The sequence below is a fragment of the Rhinoraja longicauda genome, chromosome 3, assembly GCF_053455715.1.
Source record: "Rhinoraja longicauda isolate Sanriku21f chromosome 3, sRhiLon1.1, whole genome shotgun sequence".
NCBI lineage: Eukaryota > Metazoa > Chordata > Chondrichthyes > Rajiformes > Arhynchobatidae > Rhinoraja > Rhinoraja longicauda.
This window is the reverse complement of record NC_135955.1, coordinates 61,999,238-62,017,990: the sequence shown is the minus strand read 5'-3', so window position 1 is coordinate 62,017,990 and position 18,753 is coordinate 61,999,238. Positions and strand designations below refer to the sequence as shown.

Below are 18,753 nucleotides of genomic sequence, written 5' to 3'. Positions count from 1 at the left end.
GGCCTCAAACGCTAGGGAGTAGAAATAGGTTTTGAGCCTGGACTTAAAGGAGTCGATGGAGGGGGCAGTTCTGATGGGGAGAGGGATGCTGTTCCACAGTCTCGGAGCTGCAACCGCAAAAGCGCGGTCACCCCTGAGCTTAAGCCTAGATCGCGGGATAGTGAGTAGCCCCAAATCGGCCGACCTGAGGGGCCTGGAGATAGAGTGGTGGGTTAGAAGATTTTTGATATGGGGGGGGGGGGGGGGGGGCAAGCCTGTTTAGGGCTTTGTATGTGAATAGGAGGAGCTTGAAGTTGATTCTGTACCGTACTGGGAGCCAGTGGAGAGAGGCCAGAATCGGGGTGATGTGGTCCCTTTTACGGGTAACCGTCAGGAGTCTCGCTGCGGCGTTTTGAACCAATTGCAGGCGGGACAGGGATGATTGGCTGATCCCAGTGTATAGGGGGTTGCAGTAGTCTAGGCGGGAGGAAATGAATGCGTGAATGATTTTTTTCAATGTCGTCAAATTGGAGGAATGGTTTGATTTTAGCTATAGTACGAAGCTGGAAGAAGCTAGCTTTTACCACAGCGTTGACTTGCTTGTCAAATTTTAATGCAGAGTCAAATATCACGCCAAGGTTTTTGACCAAGGCTGCCTGTTATCGTTTTGATGGAGTGGGGGGGGGGGGGGGGGGGGGGGGGGGGGGGGGGGGGGGGGGGAAATAGGATGACCTCAGACTTGCTCTCGTTGAGTTGAAGGAAGTTCTGTGCCATCCAACATTTTATGTCCTCAAGGCAGTGCATGAGGCTGATTAAATTTGACCGGTTGTTGGGTTTCAGGGGGAGATAAAGCTGTGTGTTGGGGGATACCTGAAACAAGGACTGTTTGATGTAACTGACAAAAAGGCAGGAGTTGCTGGAGCTCATGGAAGGAAGTAAAGATATTGGTGAGATTTATTTGTATTTGCTCAATGTATTGGGCTTAGTAAAGATCACCAGGTATGTTTTTGTGTATGACTGCAATGTAATTTCGTTTGGTACCTCGGTACCGAATGACAAATAAAGCTCTGTATTTACATAAAATATATACATCTGAGCTTCATAGTCCCCCAGTAAACTAAAATTACTTAAGAATGAAAAATCATTGAAGTTAGCATTATCTAATTCTCATGTGATTTTTGTTTGCAAGAGGTTGCTGTGGCGACCTTTAAGTTACTTCCTGCCTTGATGCAGATCTTCAGTTTGTTCATTGCAGCCGAGGACTAGTTTTCCTAGCTTGTAAGATCTAGCACTTGATTGGTTCATTACAGACTGCAGTGTTCAGTCAGTCAGCTAGAAGGCCAGTCACAGATGACCTCATTGGGAGTGGCAATGATATATATTAGGTTCAACTGGCTAGTTAGAAGCAGCAGTTTTTGAGGTGTTTTCTAGTCTAGTGGGACTGTTAGGTAGCAGCCTGCAGGGTTTACATTCGGTAAGTTTTATTCACTTTTAATCTTTGTTTTGATTAAGTATCAGTCTAAAGCACTTGAGAAACAATGTGGGGAACAAATGTAGGGTTTTACTGTAGACTGATTTAAACTCACTGAACAGCATTTAAATTGATACCTATTTAAACTAGTTGATTTCTGATGGATTCTGAATCTTGGTTTCAATTCTATTCTGTCGATGTGAGTTACGGCCAGTTTCAGAAAGTTTGAAAATGTTTGACTTGAAAGTGGATCGTCATATATTATAGTTTTGCTAACCCTTTTTAAAATAAAGGAATGTTGTGTGACAAGAATCTTGGCAGTAGCAACTGTCTAGTATTTTAACCCATTCCTTACTATTTGAACTGCTTTGCTCTGCAAAACACTTTTTTTGTTTTTTTTGCCTCGAGTTGCTAATGTTAATTGCTCAATTGATTATGCAAATTACAATGGTACTTGAAATTTGTGCTTGAAACTTTAGTAAACACTTGAAACTTTGTGTGTGTGTTCCCTTTAGAAATAACTTGTCTCTTGACTTAGTATGATAATCAAATGCACTAATCTCTACAACTTGGCGATGCTCTGTTTTCTCACTGCTTCGCTATTGGAATTGTGACTCGCCCATACCTGACTGCAGCAGTGTCTCTGATCTGAAGGGTGGTTGAAGATCTCTTCAAGGGCACCAGCTAATAAATTTGGATAGCCAGAATATATTATGAAAACCACACCATAAATGCATTTTGTTTTTATAGTATTAGGCCTATGTGGTTTGTTTTTATAGTATTGAACCTATGTGGTTTAATAAAAAAATTAGCTGTTTCAGTACATATATTAGTCCCTGTTTAATGTTGGTCTAGACTATTTGAATGGGCTCTATACGCTTCTGATGATGGGAAAATGCACCTTTGTCCTTCTGTCTGGTTAGCAGATCCAATCCATAGGTTTTGCTGCATTTTTTTAAACATTACACCCAGCAGCCTCTGAAATCTTGGCCTATGGGTGTGTCCTTTGACTGCTTTTGTTTCCTACATGCGAATACTGCATTTCAGTGTAATTTAAAGTGGAGATTATTAATGACCAGGAGGTTCACTGTTCTAGCAAAATATTAAATTCTAACCTGTGCCTTCACTTTGGAAAAAACCCCATAAATAATACTTAATAGGTTCCTGTACAGTTTTTAAAATTAAAACAAATTACGAATATTTTTTATGTAAACATTTCAACTGGCTGCATCCCCTGAAAGATGCCCTGCTGGCCAATTCTAGACCAGCAATGTACAATAATATTTGTTTTAGTTGCCATAAAATTTCCTTTCAATCCTATTCCTGGATTAGAAATTTATGATCTCCTTGCGTGGCTGCTGGCTTTATGTTTGTCAGTAACATGATGAAATTTGGACTGTTCAGCATGTTGCTCTTGCCTAAACTATACTACACAATTGTAAAGATTACTGATATAGTCCACACTGATGCAGCATTGACTATTTTTCTCATTCTTTGTGAGCTTTTTTGATGGTGAAATAACATTTCCTTTGCAAAGAAAGAGTCTTTCTCTTGACACAATGTCACTTATCCATGTTTGCTGGAGATGCTGACTTACTCCAGCACTTTGTCCTTTTTGTACCCTTTCATTTCACAGAGGCTTTAAACTTGCAATGATTTGTATCAATCTTCCTGGTTGAACATAAAACAAATGTACATATTGAACATGGAGGCATTGAAATGTAAAATATCTTTAAATGTCTACAAATATATTTGTTGGTGGTGGGGGGGGGGGGGGCAGAGGCACAATTTTGGCATACGTCATTCAGCTAATGATTCCTGATTAAAACCAATAGTTCCAACTATTTTTGAAACATTTAAAAGCTTTAGCTGCTTTATCCTCAACAGGGCACAAACGTACAAAATGGCATCAAACCTGGTCAGTCAATTACTCTCGCAAGCCACGCAAGCCTCTACGGTAAGCATCTGCATTTGCAAACTTGTTCTTTGAACAAATAAGCAGTTGTCTTTTAATTAAGATTTTTTTGGGGGGGGGGGGGAGGAAGGGGCAGCACATTTAAGAGTGCTTTAGTAAATTTCAATTTGTGTCTGTTTTGGGATTGTCTTAATGTGCTGCTGCAATTGCATTTTTAACAAATTGCATTTTCCAATGCTCTACATTAGTTTAAAAATACAGGGTAGAATCAGTCCCTTTGGCCCACTGAGTCACGGGGAGAACGTGGAGAACTGGAGCACCTGGAGAACTTGCACAGTCACTGGGAGAATGTAGAAATTATCTGCACAGGCAGCACTTGTAGTCGGGATCGAACATGGGTCTCTGCTGTGTAAGGCAGCAGCTCTGTCTCTGTGCCACCCCAAAGGAAGGGATTGTTCATTTGGGTGATAATCACTTGAGGCTATTTCTATCTCTATATATAGATATAAATCATTTTCTCAGTTTTAAATTATCCCAGTAATTGGGTCTTAATGGTCTGAGATTAGGAGGTCCAGATTATTGTTTCTAAGTTTGGTAATGTTTTGTACAAAGACTTACAAATCAAGCAACACTTGGTGATCTAAGTTTATCTGATGCAGAAATTGGACATAAACTGTATACAAGTTGATGCACCTGTATATGTGTTATGTTTGTGATTTATTTTCTTCCTACCCAAACATAGAATCCTTCCTCTGGTGGGCCAGCCATTACGCCCTTTCCCAACTTTGATCCCTGTGTGGATGCTGTTGCATTAAACAATGCACTCAATGTAAAAGGTGGGCAAAATTTCAACTTCTAATCTGGAATTACTAAAAGATAAAGCTTGTTATTACTGATTATATTGGCATAGCTTTGCATTAATTTGCATGGAACTTTAATTCTGCCAGTAGTTTAATGACAACATCACATTTGGGCATATAATTGTTTTAAATAGAATTTGTCACAAGATCAACTGAAATTTTCTCCACCCGAGTAGTTCAGCACAAAAATCACCTTTTGCCCACTGTGTCCAAAAATAATCCATCAATGTTAATCCAGCTAGCAGCAATGGGCTCATAGCCTTCTGTGCCTTAGTGATTTGGGTACACATCTATATTGTATTTTAATGTCAAAGGTACTCGTCTACAAAACCCTTCTGTTCCAGAATCCAATCACCAGGGTGAAAATCTTGCTAACGTTCTCTTAACCTTTTTACCCTTCCTTAAGCCTATACCCTTTAATATTATATCTTTATGGGAAAGGTTTCCTGCTATCTTATCTGTGCCCCTTGGTTTTGTATTCCTCTATCAAGTGCTCCCACAGTCACCTCTGCTGCACAGAAAACAAACCCAGTCTATTGTTGCACCTCATAACTAAAATGCTGAGCTATCACTTTCTTCATATAAAGTGGCAACCAGAACTCTTGTGCAATTGGGTACCTTTATTTCTCAGTATTCCCTTGGGTACAAACATTCATTGTTTGTTTCCTACACTTGTTAATCCACTCAAGTACACAACCATGCACTTATTAGGATTAAATTCCATCTGCCATTGCTTTAACAGTTACCAACTGGTCAATATTACATAGGAACTGAAATCTCCCTAAATAGTCATACAACATGGAGATGGCCTCTTCAGCCCATGGCCTCTGGTTCTTGATTTTCCCCATTCTGGGTAAAAGACTCTGTCTGCATTTAACCTATCTGGTCCTCATGATTTTATCCACCTCGAAGATAATCCCTCATCCTTTTGTGCTCCAAGGAATAAAGTTCTAGCCCGCTCAAGCTCTCCCAATAGCCCAGGGCCTCCGTTTGCATTAACTTGTCAAAAATTGGGCCTTTTAAAAATAAAAAATAAAAAGCTTGGCTTAATGATATATTGGAGAATTTTATCAGTGATCTTGATGGGAATCTTCCCTTTGTCCTCTAATTTGTGCATTTCTTTGACTAATTTTTTAATTTTAAGGTGTGGATGAAGATACCATCATTACCATTTTGACAACCAGGACTAATTGTCAGCGGCAACAAATAGCAGCAGCTTATCAACAGGATGTTGGAAAGGTCAGTTGTGTCTTAAGATGGTCTTGTTTGGATTAATGAATGAAATGGGCACCATACAGAATCCACATTTGGATTGCTTTAACACCAAAGTTTAGATTTGAGGCTGATGGTTGAATATTATTTCCTGCCAGGAACTCAAAGATGTTGTGAAGAGCAAATTGTCTAAGAAGCTGGAGAGAGTGGCCCTTGATTTGCTGAAAACTCCAGCTCAGTTTGATGCACATCAGCTGTGCAGTGCTATGAAGGTAACAACTGCTTTATCATTTTTTAAAAATCTTGTTTTGCTACATTGTACCCATTTACAACTAGTGGACAATGACTGTGGTTGGGAAATGAACAATAGTCATAGTCTTACAGCGTGGAAACAGGCCCTTTGGCCCAACTTGCCCACACACGCCAACATGTCCCATCTACCATAGTCCCACCTTATTAAAAAAAATAAGTATCCCAGATTTCACTCCCCAGTTTTCTGCTGCACAGTGGCACGGCAGTAGAGTTGCTGCCTTACACTGCCAGAGTCCCTGGTTTGATTCCAACTATGGGTGCTGTCTGGACGGAGTTTGTACAGTCTCTCCATGACTGTGGGTTATCTCCGAGATCTTCAGTTTCCTCCCACACTCCAAAGATGTACGGTTTGTAGGTTAATTGGCTTGGTATAAATGTAAATTGTCTATGTGTTAATGTGGGGGTGGGCTGAAGGGCCTATTTCTGTGTTGAATCTCTAAACTACACTAAATTATGGTATGCTTTGCCCTAGCAGTAAACCTAACTCAAAAGCTGCTGTTGTCAATTAATATGAAAGATGGACACGTTCCCCAAATCTAGAATTAAGATGCACATACTTTGTGTGCAAAGCAGATTTTAAAAAAATCTTTCAACTAACCAATCAGCTGGCACCCTTCCATGATGTGTATAAGTTAAACAAAATTTGTTTTGTGAATGTTTTTGTAGTTTTGAATGTCCTTTTGACTGAATATGCTAGTTGTTTAAAGTTGACATTTTAAATTTCTTCTCTCCAGAGATGCTGCTTGTCCTGCTGAGTTACTCCAGCATTTTGTGTCTATCTTGGTTTAAACCAGCATCTGCAGTTCCCACCTACACATTTTAAATTTGCTACTGTTTATAGGGCATTATTTTTTTATTTAAGTGGTCTGCACCTTCTACTCCAACTTGTCCATTCAACAGCATGGCCAACAATTCTCTGTACATTCCAGTCATGACTTCTGTGCTTTAATCTTAATAACAGTTGAAAGTTTGATGCTCAAGCAACAGTTTCTCTGTTGAAGCATGTTCAAGCATGAGAACAGTTTCTCAAGCATGTTCAACAATGGAATATGGGCGGGAAGCCAAGAGAAAATCAGAATAATTTTGCATGCAGCCAACAGAATTGGATTAGAACAGAACATAAATGAGGTTTTTAGTAGTGGTATGTGCTATAAGACTTTCACAGATTGATTCACTTTCTAAATTGAAAAGGATTATTGGGTCAGTGGTGGAGTTCACAACCAAGACTTCAACTTTAATGTTGAAGGACATAGAATTGATGAATTAATGTACAACATGCTCCCTCCAAATAATGCAGAATTTTGTATTGATAGTATTTTGGTACAGATGAAGACTGCCTGGTGGAAATACTAGTATCTAGGCACAACAAGGAAATCAAGGACTTTATTGAAGCCTACAAAGAAGGTAATGTATTTGAGCTATTGATCCAATGCAGCGTTTCTCAACTGGGGTTTCCAGAAACCCTAGGGTTCTGCGAGTGGTCGCTAGGGGTTCCGAGAGAAATAGTGATAAATAGGCTAATCATATGCAAATGCATTTTTTAGTCATTTGTGTTTAATAATATGAATTTTTAAAATTTAAGTATGTTTATGTTTATTTTTGTTAGTTTATGAAAAGTTTGTGTTTATGTTTTTGAGGTTTGTGTGTTGTTTTCCTTATGAACTTTAACTTTATGAAACAGAAAGAAAGAGATTAAGATATATAATAATTTTTATGTAGGGGTTCCCTGAGACATGAAAATTATTTCAAGGATTCCGCAAGGGTAAAAAGGTTGAGAAACGCTGATCTAATGTGTCCTTTTGTTTAGATTAGTCATGTCTAAATTTAACACTTTTTTTGTAGAATTCAACAGTAGTGTGGCAGAAAAGATCAAACGTGAGACATCAGGAGATTTTCAAAAATCTTTACTTGTGCTACTTGAGGTAAAGCAAACCACATTATTCAAATGAATTTTCAGTACTTTCAAAGGATCACTGTTAAGCAAGTGAAGAACACTAAACAAACAAAAGCATCAATTAAGTGTCTGATATCAACATTGGCAAACATATTCCCTCATTTGCAGATTTCACTGCTGCAAGGCCATCTAAAATTTCCTTAAAGTAATAAGCTGCCTTGATCAACTTGCTTTTTAGTTGAAGGCAGGATGTTCCAGTATTTATTATGAATTTAAAAGAGTTGGATAGAGCTCTAGGGGCTAGTGGAATCAAGGGATATGGGGAGAATGCAGGCACAGATTACTGATTGTGGATAATCAGCCATGATCACAATGAATGGTAGTGCTGGCTCGAAGGGCCAAATGGCAGCCTCCTGCACCTGTTTTCTATGTTTTTCTATTTGGATGTTAAGACAAATCTTTCATTCAAAGTTAAGATGGCATGTTACTTGTTTGTGGGAGTGGGAAATGCAAATTGTAGTTCCACATGCCCTATTCTCTTGTAAATGGACAGACAACCTTTCAGATCAGACCACCTTTCTCCAGATTGGGGGGGGGGGAGGAGATTGATGGTGAGGGAAAACTGGAAAAGTGGCGAGTGGGATAAAGCCTGGCAAGTGATAAGTGGATACAGCGGGCTTGATTGGCAGATGGGTGAAGGAAATGACAAAGGCAACTGCTGAAAGCTAACTAAAAGGTAGGTAAAGGGTGAACTATGAAGCTGGAGGTGGGCTATAGGAGAATAAAAGGGAATGGGGAAAGGGATGGGAAAGGAGTGTGGATAGGAGAGGAAAGGAGCAGAGTAACGGGGGGGGGGCAAGATTGATGGATAAATGGTTTGGGATGGACATGGAATAGACTTTTAAGGGGCTTTAAAAACTTCAAGATGGCTAAATTCTGTATATTAGTTTCTGCATAAAATACAAATTCCTATCAAAAAGGGAAACGTGAATATTTTGGTAGCATTCACAAGTTACTTTAACTTGAATTTTTTGAACCTCAGGCATCCAGAGATGAAGGCAGTGAGGTGGATTATGATCTTGCGGATGATGATGCAAGGGTAAGTTGAATACTCTTCTCATAATTCGCTACTTTTGGCAAATTATATTTTGTTAATCAAATTCTATATCCTTAGGCTTTGTATGAAGCTGGTGAAAAAAGAAAAGGGACAGATGTCAACGCATTCATGAAAATTCTCTCGAGCAGGAACTTTGCACATCTAAATAGAGGTGAGCTCATCAATACAGCAACATTCTACCATATCTGGCTGAACAATTCAATGTGGTGTTTCTTGAATACAATAATAAACATTGGTTCTGAAACCCTTGTGGCATCTGAAATGCTATCCTCTTGCAAAGATGAGGTTATCTGTTTGGCACTGGATCAAAACTGAGTTTGGAAATTATCAATTTACTGTGGGGAGAAATGTTAGAAGCACTGTAACAGGTGGAAATAGCTTTGTGATGCTGCTTGAAAGTGCTTGCAGAACTTCCTGCTCTCTCTCCACTTATCACTGCAACAATAAACTCCTCCCTGTCCACTGGCATCGTCCCGCCATCCCTCAAAATCGCTGCTGTCACCCCCATTCTGAAAAAACCTGGTCTAAACCCTGACACCCCAAACAACTTCAGACCAATCTCCAACCTACCCTTTCTGTCCAAAGTTTTGGAACGTGCTGTAGCTTCCCAACTAAAATACCACCTCTCTACCAATAACCTGTATGAAACTTTCCAATCTGGATTCCGCTCAAACCACTGTACTGAAACTGCGCTCCTCAAAATCACAAACGACATTCTCCTCTCCTCCGACGCTGGCAACCTCAACATCCTCATCCTACTTGACCACAGCGCCGCCTTTGACACCATAAATCACTCCATTCTCCTCACCCGACTTGAAACCTCCCTTAACATCACCGGCACAGCCCTATCCTGGTTTAAATCTTACCTCTCTGACAGACACCAGTTATCTCCATTAACAACTGTAAATCCCCCACCGCTCCCCTCCCCCAAGGTGTCCCCCAAGGCTCAGTCCTTGGCCCCCTCCTCTTCATCCTCTACCTGTTCCCCCTTGGTCAATTAATCCGCCGTCATGGTCTCAACTTCCACTGCTTCGCCGATAATATCCAGCTCCTCATCTCCACCAAGTCAATCTCCTCCACCACACACTCTACACTGACAAACTGCATTACTGAAATAAAATCTTGGCTTCAATCAAACTTCCTCAAACTCAATTGCAACAAATCTGAAATCATCATCATTGGTCCAAAAATGCTCACCAAATCCACCCAAAACTTCATCCTCAACATTGATGGTCTCCCAGTATCCACCTCACCTCACATCCGGAATCTTGGAATCATCCTTGATCAAAACCTCTCCTTCGACAAACACATCACAAAGACAGCCTTCTTCCACCTCAAAAACATTGCCCGTCTCCGTCCATCCCTCTCCTCCACAGCTGCAGAAACCCTCGTCCACGCCTTCATCACCTCCCGTCTGGACTACTGCAACAGCCTCCTCTATGGCGCACCCTCAAAAATCATCAATAAACTTCAATACATTCAAAACTCTGCTGCCCGTCTACTCACACACACCTCGATCCGTGACCATATCACCCCCGTCCTTTATAAACTCCACTGGCTCCCCATCCCCCAGAGAATCCAGTACAAAATCCTCCTCATAACCTACAAAGCCCTCCATAACCTGGCCCCATCCTACCTGACCGACCTCCTCCACAGCCACACTCCCACCTGCACCCTCCGCTCTGCCGCTGCCAATCTCCTATCCCCCCACGTCCGGACTAAACTCAGATCCTGGGGGGACAGGGCTTTCTCCATCGCTGCTCCCACCCTATGGAACTCACTACCCCAAACCGTTAGAGACTCCCCCACACTCACCACATTCAAAACATCGCTGAAGTCTCACCTGTTCAGTACTGCCTTCAACCACTGAAGGTCACCTCACCTACTGTCTCCTTTCTCTGTTCATTTATTTATTTACTTATTTATCTATTTATTAATTTCCCTATGTTCTCAAAATCTCTGTAAAGCGTCTGAGTATATGAAAAGCGCTATATAAATAAAATGTATTATTATTATTATTATTTCTGCATCAACAGCTGCAAGTGCAATTGGGTTTTGTTTGGCTGAACGGTGACTAATACTAGTTAAACAAAACCTAATTGACGATTATATTGTTATCTGAAGTGGTGCTAGCGTTTAAAAGGTGGTTTAATGAAAACTAGACTGACTATTGCTTCCAAGTGAGATTGGTATAAAAATAAAAGCTCAAATTTTGATAGTTCAAAAACTAAGGTTCTTGGGGCTACAGATGTAATTAATAGGGTTTGTGAAAATGCTTTGCATCATTAAGAAATCCTAGTTATTGTCCTGTTTTGCTCTAGTGTTTAGCAGGTACACAAAGTACAGTCAACATGATGTGGGCAAAGCCTTGGACCTTGAGCTAAATGGAGACATAGAAAATCTACTAATATCTTTGGGTAAGTAACATTTAAGAGCTTTACTAATTAGTTTAAATGTCATCCAAGTGAAATATCACTAGTGTAATATTTTCACATTTAACAATTTATTAGTTGGTTGTGATAAAAGTACCCTAATTCTTTAAAAAGGGAGACCCAGTGATATTGCTTATTTGCTGTAGAGCTACTTCAAATGTCAACAGTATTTTGCAAATGCTTCATGGAAGTTGAATGCTCATGTAGAGTTGATGCTCAATGGGTAATTAGATGTGAACCGTAGCATTTTTTACTTTAACAATATTTGGGGTGGAAGCATTGGATTATTAACAGAATTAACAGAAAGAACATTAAATACTTGATTGATGCAGTCAGCCTTGTATCAGGTATGTAAATATCTTGGAAGCATATCCACCCTTCCTAAAAGATCATGCTTTGGTGCATGAATGTATGCAAATCTTGGCCTCCTTTGGTAGGAATGACGGTAGAGCAGCAATGGCAGGAATTTCTGCAGATAATTCGGAAGGTACTGGATCATTTCATTTCAAAGAGGAAGAAAGATTCCTGGGGGAGAATAAGACTCCCATGGCTGATGAAGGAGTTAAAGGACACCATAAAAGCAAAAGTGAAGGCGTATAACATTGCAAAGATTAGTGGGAAGCGAGACGATGGGGATGTTTTTAAAGAACAAAAGGTAACTAAAAAGACCACGAGAGAAAAGATGAGTTATGACTAAGCTAACCAATAATATAAGAGGATAACATGAATTTCTACGAATATATAAACAGTAAAAACAAGGCAAGAGTAGACGTTGGGCCACTGGAGAATGAAGCAGAAGTGGTAATGGGAAATCAAGAACTGGCAGAGGAATTGAATAACTTTTTTTTCCCATCAGTCTTCACAGTGGAAGACACCAGCAGTGTACTTGCAATCCTCTGGCGTGGGGTGGGGGTAGAAGTTGGTAAAGTGGCGATTACTCGGGAGAAGGTGCGAGGAAAAGTGAAAGGTTGGAGGGTGGATAAGTCACCTGGACCGGATGGACTGTACCCCAGGGTTCTAAAGGAGGTGGCCTCTGAGATTGTGGAGGCATTAGTTTGATATTTAAAAAAATCACTAGTTGGGTGTGGTTCCTGAAGATTGAAAAATTGTGAATATCACCCCGCTGCACAAGGGAGCAAAGCAGAAGAGTGGAAAATATAGGCCGGTTAGCCTCACTTCGGTGGTTGGTAAGATTTTAAAGTCCATTGTAAAGGATGAGGTTATGCAGCACTTAGAAGTTCACAATAAAATAGGACAAATAAAATAACGGCGCATTTGGATAGCGGTAACAGGATTGGTCCGTCAGCATGGATTTATGAAGGGGAAATCCTGCTTGACTAATCTTCTGGAATGTTTTGAGGATGTGACAAGTAAAATGGATGAATGAGAGCCAGTGGATGTAGCGTATCTAGACTTTCAGAAAGCCTTTAAGGTGCCACACAGGAGGTTAGTGAGCAAAATTGGAGCACATGGTATTGGGGGCAGGATATTGACATGGATAGAGAATTGGTTGGCAAACAGGAAGCAAAGAGTAGGAATAAACTGGTCCTTTTCAGAATGGCAGGCAGTGGAGAGTGGAGTGCCACAAGGCTCGGTGCTGGGGCCGCAACTATTTACAATATATATTAATGATTTGGATGATGGAATTAGAAGTAGCACTAGCAAGTTTACGGATGACACAAAGCTGGGTGACAGTGTGAACAGGATGTTAGGAGGCTGCAGGGTGACTTGCACAGGTTGAGTGAGTGAGCAGATGCAGTATAATGTAGATAAATGTGAAGTTATCCACTTTGGTGGCAAAAATAAGGAGGCAGATTATTATCTCAATGGTGTCTGATTTGGTAAAGGGGAAGTGCAACGAGACCTTGGTGTCCTTGTACATAGAAAATAGGTGCAGGAGGTGGCCATTTGGCCCCGAGCCAGCACTGCCATTCATTGTGATCATGGCATGTTGGCCTTCATAATGAGAGGATTTGTGTACAGGAGTAAAGAAGTCCTTCTGCAGTTGTATAAGGCCCTGGTGAGACCACATCTGGAGTATTTGTGCAGTTTTGGTCTCCTAATTTGAGGAAGGGCGTCCTTGCTGTTGAGGCACTGCAGCGTAGGTTGACGAGGTTAATCCCTGGGATGGAGGGACTGTCATATCAGGAAAGATTGGAAAAACTAGGCTTGTATTCACTCGAGTTTAGAAGGATGAGAGGGGATCTTAGAGATGCAGGAAAAAATGTTACCAATGTTGGAGTCCAGAACCAGGGGACAGTCTAAGAATAAAGGGGAGGCCATTGAAAACTGAGGTGGGAAGAAACTTTTTCACCCAGAGAGTTGTAAATTTATGGAATTCTCTGCCACTGAAGGCAGTGGAAGCCAATTCAATTGATGAATTTAAAAGAGTTAGATAGAGCTCTAGGGGCTAGTGGAATCAAGGGACATGGGGAGAAGGCAGGTACAGGTTACTGATTGTAGATGATCAGCCATGATCACAATTAATGGCAGTGCTGGCTCACAGGGGCAAATGGCGGCCTCCTGCACCTATTTTCTATGTTTCTAAGACAGCATGGTTTTGTCATGGGAAGATGTTCCCTGACAAATCTGCTGGAGTTCTTTGAGGAAGTTAATAGGACAGACAGGTAGATGTGATTTACCTAGATTTTCAGAAGACTTTCGATAAGGTGCCGCACGTCAGGCTGCGAGAGCCCATGGTATTAAAGGGAAAATATTAGCACGAATAGCGGGCTGGCTGGATGGCAGAAGGCAGAGTTGCAATAATAGGTGCTTTCTCAGGATGGCTGTCAGTGACTAGTGGAGTTCCACTAGTGGTCGGTGCTGGGGCCGCTTCTCTTCATGTTGTATATTCATGATTTGGATAAGGGGATTGAAGGCTGTGGCCAGGTTTGCAGATGATGTTAAGAGAGGTGGAGGGGCAGGCAGTATAGAGGAAGCAAGGACTCTGCAGAAGGACTTGGACATGCCTGACCCACTGAGTTCTTCAATTTTTTTCAATTTTGGATGTTTTGCCAAAGCAAATGGTTGTTCCAAAAATAGACACAAAATGCTGGAGTAACTAACTCAGTGGGATACGTAGCATCTCTGAAGAGAAGGAATGGGTGACGTTTCGGGTCGAGACCCTTCAGACTGGCATGGCAAACATCTAATAGAATTGTTCTTTAATGTAGAAATACCACTGTCGATGAAGTCTATATTTCTGCTCGATAGCAATTTATTGTACGGAAATAAATTTCAGTTTCAAAGTAACTTTTTATTTTTGCACACAGTAAAATACATTGGCAACAAACCAGCCTACTTTGCTGAGAAGTTGCATCTGTCCATGAAGGTGAGTGTCTGATACAATGGGTAAATTGTGGCATGATTAACACTACATTTAAGACCACATGATTAAAAAGGGATGTTGCATCACAAATAGAAAAATGAATCATTTAATTTCCAGCAATTATTTTGAAAAATGCTGGAAACATTCTACGAAAATGGTGGTGGCTTCAGGTCAAATCTTTCATCAGAACTAGGGAGAAAAAAAAACCTACATTGGAGTCTGTGTCATGGATTAATACAGTGTGGAAACAGGCCCTTAGGCCCAACTGGCCCACACCGGCCAACAATGTCCCAGCTACCCTAGTCCCACTTGCTTGCGCTTGGTCCATAACCCTCCAAACCTGTCCTATCCATGTACCTGTCCAACTGTTTCTTAAACGATGGGATATTCTCAGCCTCAACTACCTCCTCTGGCAGCTTGTTCCATACACCAACCACCCGCTGTGAAAAAGTTAACCCCCGGATTACTAGTAAATCTTTTCCCCTTCACCTTGAACCTATGTCCTCTGGTCCTCGATTCCCCAACTCTGGGTAAAAGACCAGAGTGGGCAATGGATTAATGGAGAAGTGTCCTTGTAATAGTGGGGGCAGAATTGCTTTGGTGACGAGCTGTTGATGAAGCCATCTGGATATTAATGAAGTAGTTGGGGAAAATTATGTAAATGCTGCCAAATGCAGGTTTGAGCTGTAGGAAAAGCCCAATTGACTGATCTGATGGGGATTTCCTGTAGCAGTGACCTGCATTTGCAAACAATAAACTGAGCTATAAAGGAACTAGCTAGTTCCAATGCAAATGTGTACCTGAAATTATGTTTGACAGATTGGAAGACTACACTGTGCCCAGATTAAAGGCTGAGATGCAGCTGCTGAAGCTTGTGAACAGTGTAGGAAGCCATACACTGATCCAAGTTGGATAGAAAATTGATTACTAGCAACTGTGACCTTGTCATCTTTGCAGACTAAATGAAGGTGCTCAGGGAAACTTTATGACCATAGCAATGGGGTTCATTGCTGTTAATGCACATCAAAGATTTGACAGTAAAGGCATGCATTAAGTTTCAAATTTGAGGAATGCGTTTGTGGAATAGAATGAGCTAAATTTGATATAGTAAAGTGACTATTTTTATTAAAAGTGCAAGCAGAGACTTGGTGTATGTACATCCATGCTTTCCTACCATCTTGGAAATGTATTCTGTTTTTGCACTTGCAGGGTTATTCCACTGATGATCCTACTTTGATCAGAATTATGGTTTCTCGCTCTGAAGTAGATTTGAAGGATATTGAAGCAGAATACAAAGCTAAATATGGCAAATCTCTTTACAGTGCCATCGAGGTAAGCTTTCACTCTTGCACCAGATGCTGTAGTTCTGTAGATGTAGCTCATGTTAACCAAAGTGGCAGAAACCAAGAACTGCAGTCTGGCTACCAAAGTGGCTATGGTTTGTCAGGATGAAAGAAGTGTATGTAGAATTTTAACCTCAGTGAGGAGAAACTATTAATTTAATTGGGAAACTATATAGCAGATCCAACCAATTTTGAGGGAGCTGCAGCTGATGCATGAATATAATGTAAACCTCCAAGAGCCCTTTGGAATTATTATTTGGCTAATAAAAAATAGTTGTATGGACAAACTAATCGTATTTTCTCCCTGCCTTCCCTTCTCTCAATACTTCCAGCCACCTACACACTAGAGCAAAGTGGTGGTCAATTAACCTATTATTCCAGTTGGATAAAAGGACTTCGTAGGAGCATCCAGAGGAATCCATGAGGTCTGGAAGAACATGCAAATTCTAACACCAGGGATCTTGACTTGATGCTGTGAGGCAGCAACTGTACCACTGGTTCCCAAATATTAGGGCCTTGACTCATTGTTAGTGACTCATAAATGGGCCTTTCTGGTACTAGACAAATTCACAAACATGTTAAGCTAAATATATGTAGCACAAAGAATTGTGCAGACACTGAACATTATTCTGCCATATTGCTTTGAGGTTTTCATTTGGATTCAAAATGCCAAATATTTTAAAGCTGTGGATATGGTCCAAATATATGCATATTATATAAATTTCTCCACATGTAACCAATAAAATGCATTGTGGTTATAACAAGAGGTTATTGTTGGAAAAACATCTGGAAAAACTGAACCACTGATATGAAACATCAAGATATTGTCCTTGGAATGAGCGCAACATACTTGCCAGAAGATTGGGCAGACGTGACATCAAGTATGCTTGTACTCGGTAACATCGGTTATAGGATTTATGAAGAAATTAATAGGATATTTTCACTCTTCGGAAGCCTGTGCAATGCACTTGGAACACTTTCCTGTTGGATAGTGATGTCACTTAAAGTATTTGAAGTTCAAGTGAATTTCATGAAACTAGCTACTGGAGGAACTTGGAAGGTTTGGGCAGCATCTGCAGACAAAATAATCGTTTTAGGTTAAGACCCTGAATCAAGAGAGAGTGCAGGGAAATTGACAAAAGAGGTGATGGGTGAAACCAGGTGGAGGGGATGATGGAGCTGGGAGGGGGAGAAGGATGGAGATGGTGGTGGAGTCTGATGATTGTGTGGAGACGCAAGCTGCAGATTGTAGAATTTAAGGAAGATGAGTGGAACCATGGAGATAGTGGGTGGATAGTAACATTGGTTGTGTGTGTGGGGGGGGGTCAGAGAACCTGTGGGTTGTGTGGATGATTGGCAGATAGACCAAGATGATGAGTGGGCTGGCATGAAATATTTGTGAGACCCTCAGTCAATTAGAAGGGGGAAAATTAGAAAACAATTTGGAGAATTCAATGTTCATGCTTTGTAGTTAGACTACAATTTGGAACATGAGGTATTTTTGAAACCTCAACCATCTGTTTGCTTCCAGATACTGACTGACCTGAGTTCTATCAGATTTTGGTACAGATTTTCATTTGCACTCTTGTCTCACAATGAAGCTTAAACTAAAATTTAATCTAATCATTTATATTAATAATATATTCTCATCCTTGTGTCATTATACTATCTTTTTGAAAAAGCTTTGGTGGAGAAACTATATGGTAGAGCCTGCGATAGTAAAAATACTGGAATAAACAGATTTTCTTTTCTCTCCACAGGATGCAACCAAAGGTGACTATGAGAGAATTCTGCTTGGTCTCTGTGAAAGCAAGGAGTAATGTATGCTGAACAGGGCTTCAGCTCTTTTGGAGAAATTAAAGACAATGCAATGATATAGCTGATTTACTTGTAAAATCATAAATGTGTTATTTGTACAGTGCAAATAAAAGTTGGATCACTTCAATACAGATTTCCATAATATTTCTATTAGCCAAATCTCCATTTTCTCAATGGATAACTCTTCTTTCATGCTAAAGCATTAAAAATAACATCATTCCAAAGATGAGTTTAGACATGGGTAGGTTGAGAAAGTATTTGGGCCCTTGTATGCAAGCAAGACCCTACAATAAGCTAATATTAGAGGGTACAGATTGAGGAGTCAGGTGAGGCTGTGAAGAGTCTGGACAGGATTTGTAACTTTTTTGGGGACAAGGGAATTTTTGAGAGTCCCACATAAATAATTTGAGACTTATTTCACAAAGGTAAACCCTCAAGTATTCAGACCTGATGGTATACCTGGTCACATTCTCAACTTGCATGAATTAACTGGCTGGACTTTTAGCAGACATCTTCAATCTCACTACTGTGGTCTAAGGTCCCCATTGTTTTAAAAGGACATCCATTGCACAGAAGTCCAAGAACAAGATGATATATCTCATTGATTACTGACTAGTAGCACTCGTGTCCATTATAAAGTGCTTTGAGGTTGAGTAGGGCGTGTTGTTATCTGCCTCTCATGACCTGAGGCCCATTTCAATTCACTTGCATATTGATAGCAGCTACAATCTTGCTGGCTCTTCACTGTTGGACCACTTGGGCAACATTAACACATGCATCAGGCTCTTGTTCATTGACTAAAGCTTGGCATTCAACACCATTCCTTCTAAATGGATGATCACCTTGTTGGGGTTGTACTACAAACCCCAGGATAGTCAATGGGAATTAGAAGAAATATGCCAGGAGATTGCAGACAGCTGCAGGTCAAATAAGGTGGTTGTTCTAGTAGGGGATTTTAACTTTCCCAATATTGACTGGGGAAATCATAGTGTGACGGGTTTAAATGGGGTACAATTCCTCAAGTGCCCCCCCCCCCTCCTCAACACGTGAGAGGGCAACACTGGATCTAGTA

At 40.6% G+C, this 18,753-nt stretch overlaps 1 protein-coding gene across 1 annotated transcript; it reads left to right on the top strand.

Annotated features, from left to right (window-relative positions):
* Nucleotides 1-1,325: 1,325 nt before the first annotated feature.
* On the top strand, nt 1,326-17,808 carry anxa1a (annexin A1a). The gene is made up of 13 exons (XM_078396995.1): nt 1,326-1,453; nt 3,338-3,407; nt 4,108-4,201; nt 5,370-5,464; nt 5,596-5,709; nt 7,063-7,153; nt 7,592-7,671; nt 8,686-8,742; nt 8,818-8,911; nt 11,082-11,177; nt 14,465-14,523; nt 15,730-15,852; nt 17,624-17,808. The coding sequence occupies exons 2-13, from the start codon at nt 3,354-3,356 to the stop codon at nt 17,681-17,683; spliced, it is 1,017 nt and encodes a 338-aa protein (XP_078253121.1). The 5' UTR covers nt 1,326-1,453; nt 3,338-3,353; the 3' UTR covers nt 17,684-17,808.
* Nucleotides 17,809-18,753: the final 945 nt, after the last annotated feature.

Coding starts and splice junctions, on each gene's coding strand:
- anxa1a (XM_078396995.1), top strand. CDS start 3,354: ATGGCATCAAACCTGGTCAGTCAATTACTCTCGCAAGCCACGCAAGCC. Junction 4,202..5,369: donor CAATGCACTCAATGTAAAAG/GTGGGCAAAATT, acceptor TTTAATTTTAAG/GTGTGGATGAAGATACCATC. Junction 7,672..8,685: donor CTTTACTTGTGCTACTTGAG/GTAAAGCAAACC, acceptor TTTGAACCTCAG/GCATCCAGAGATGAAGGCAG.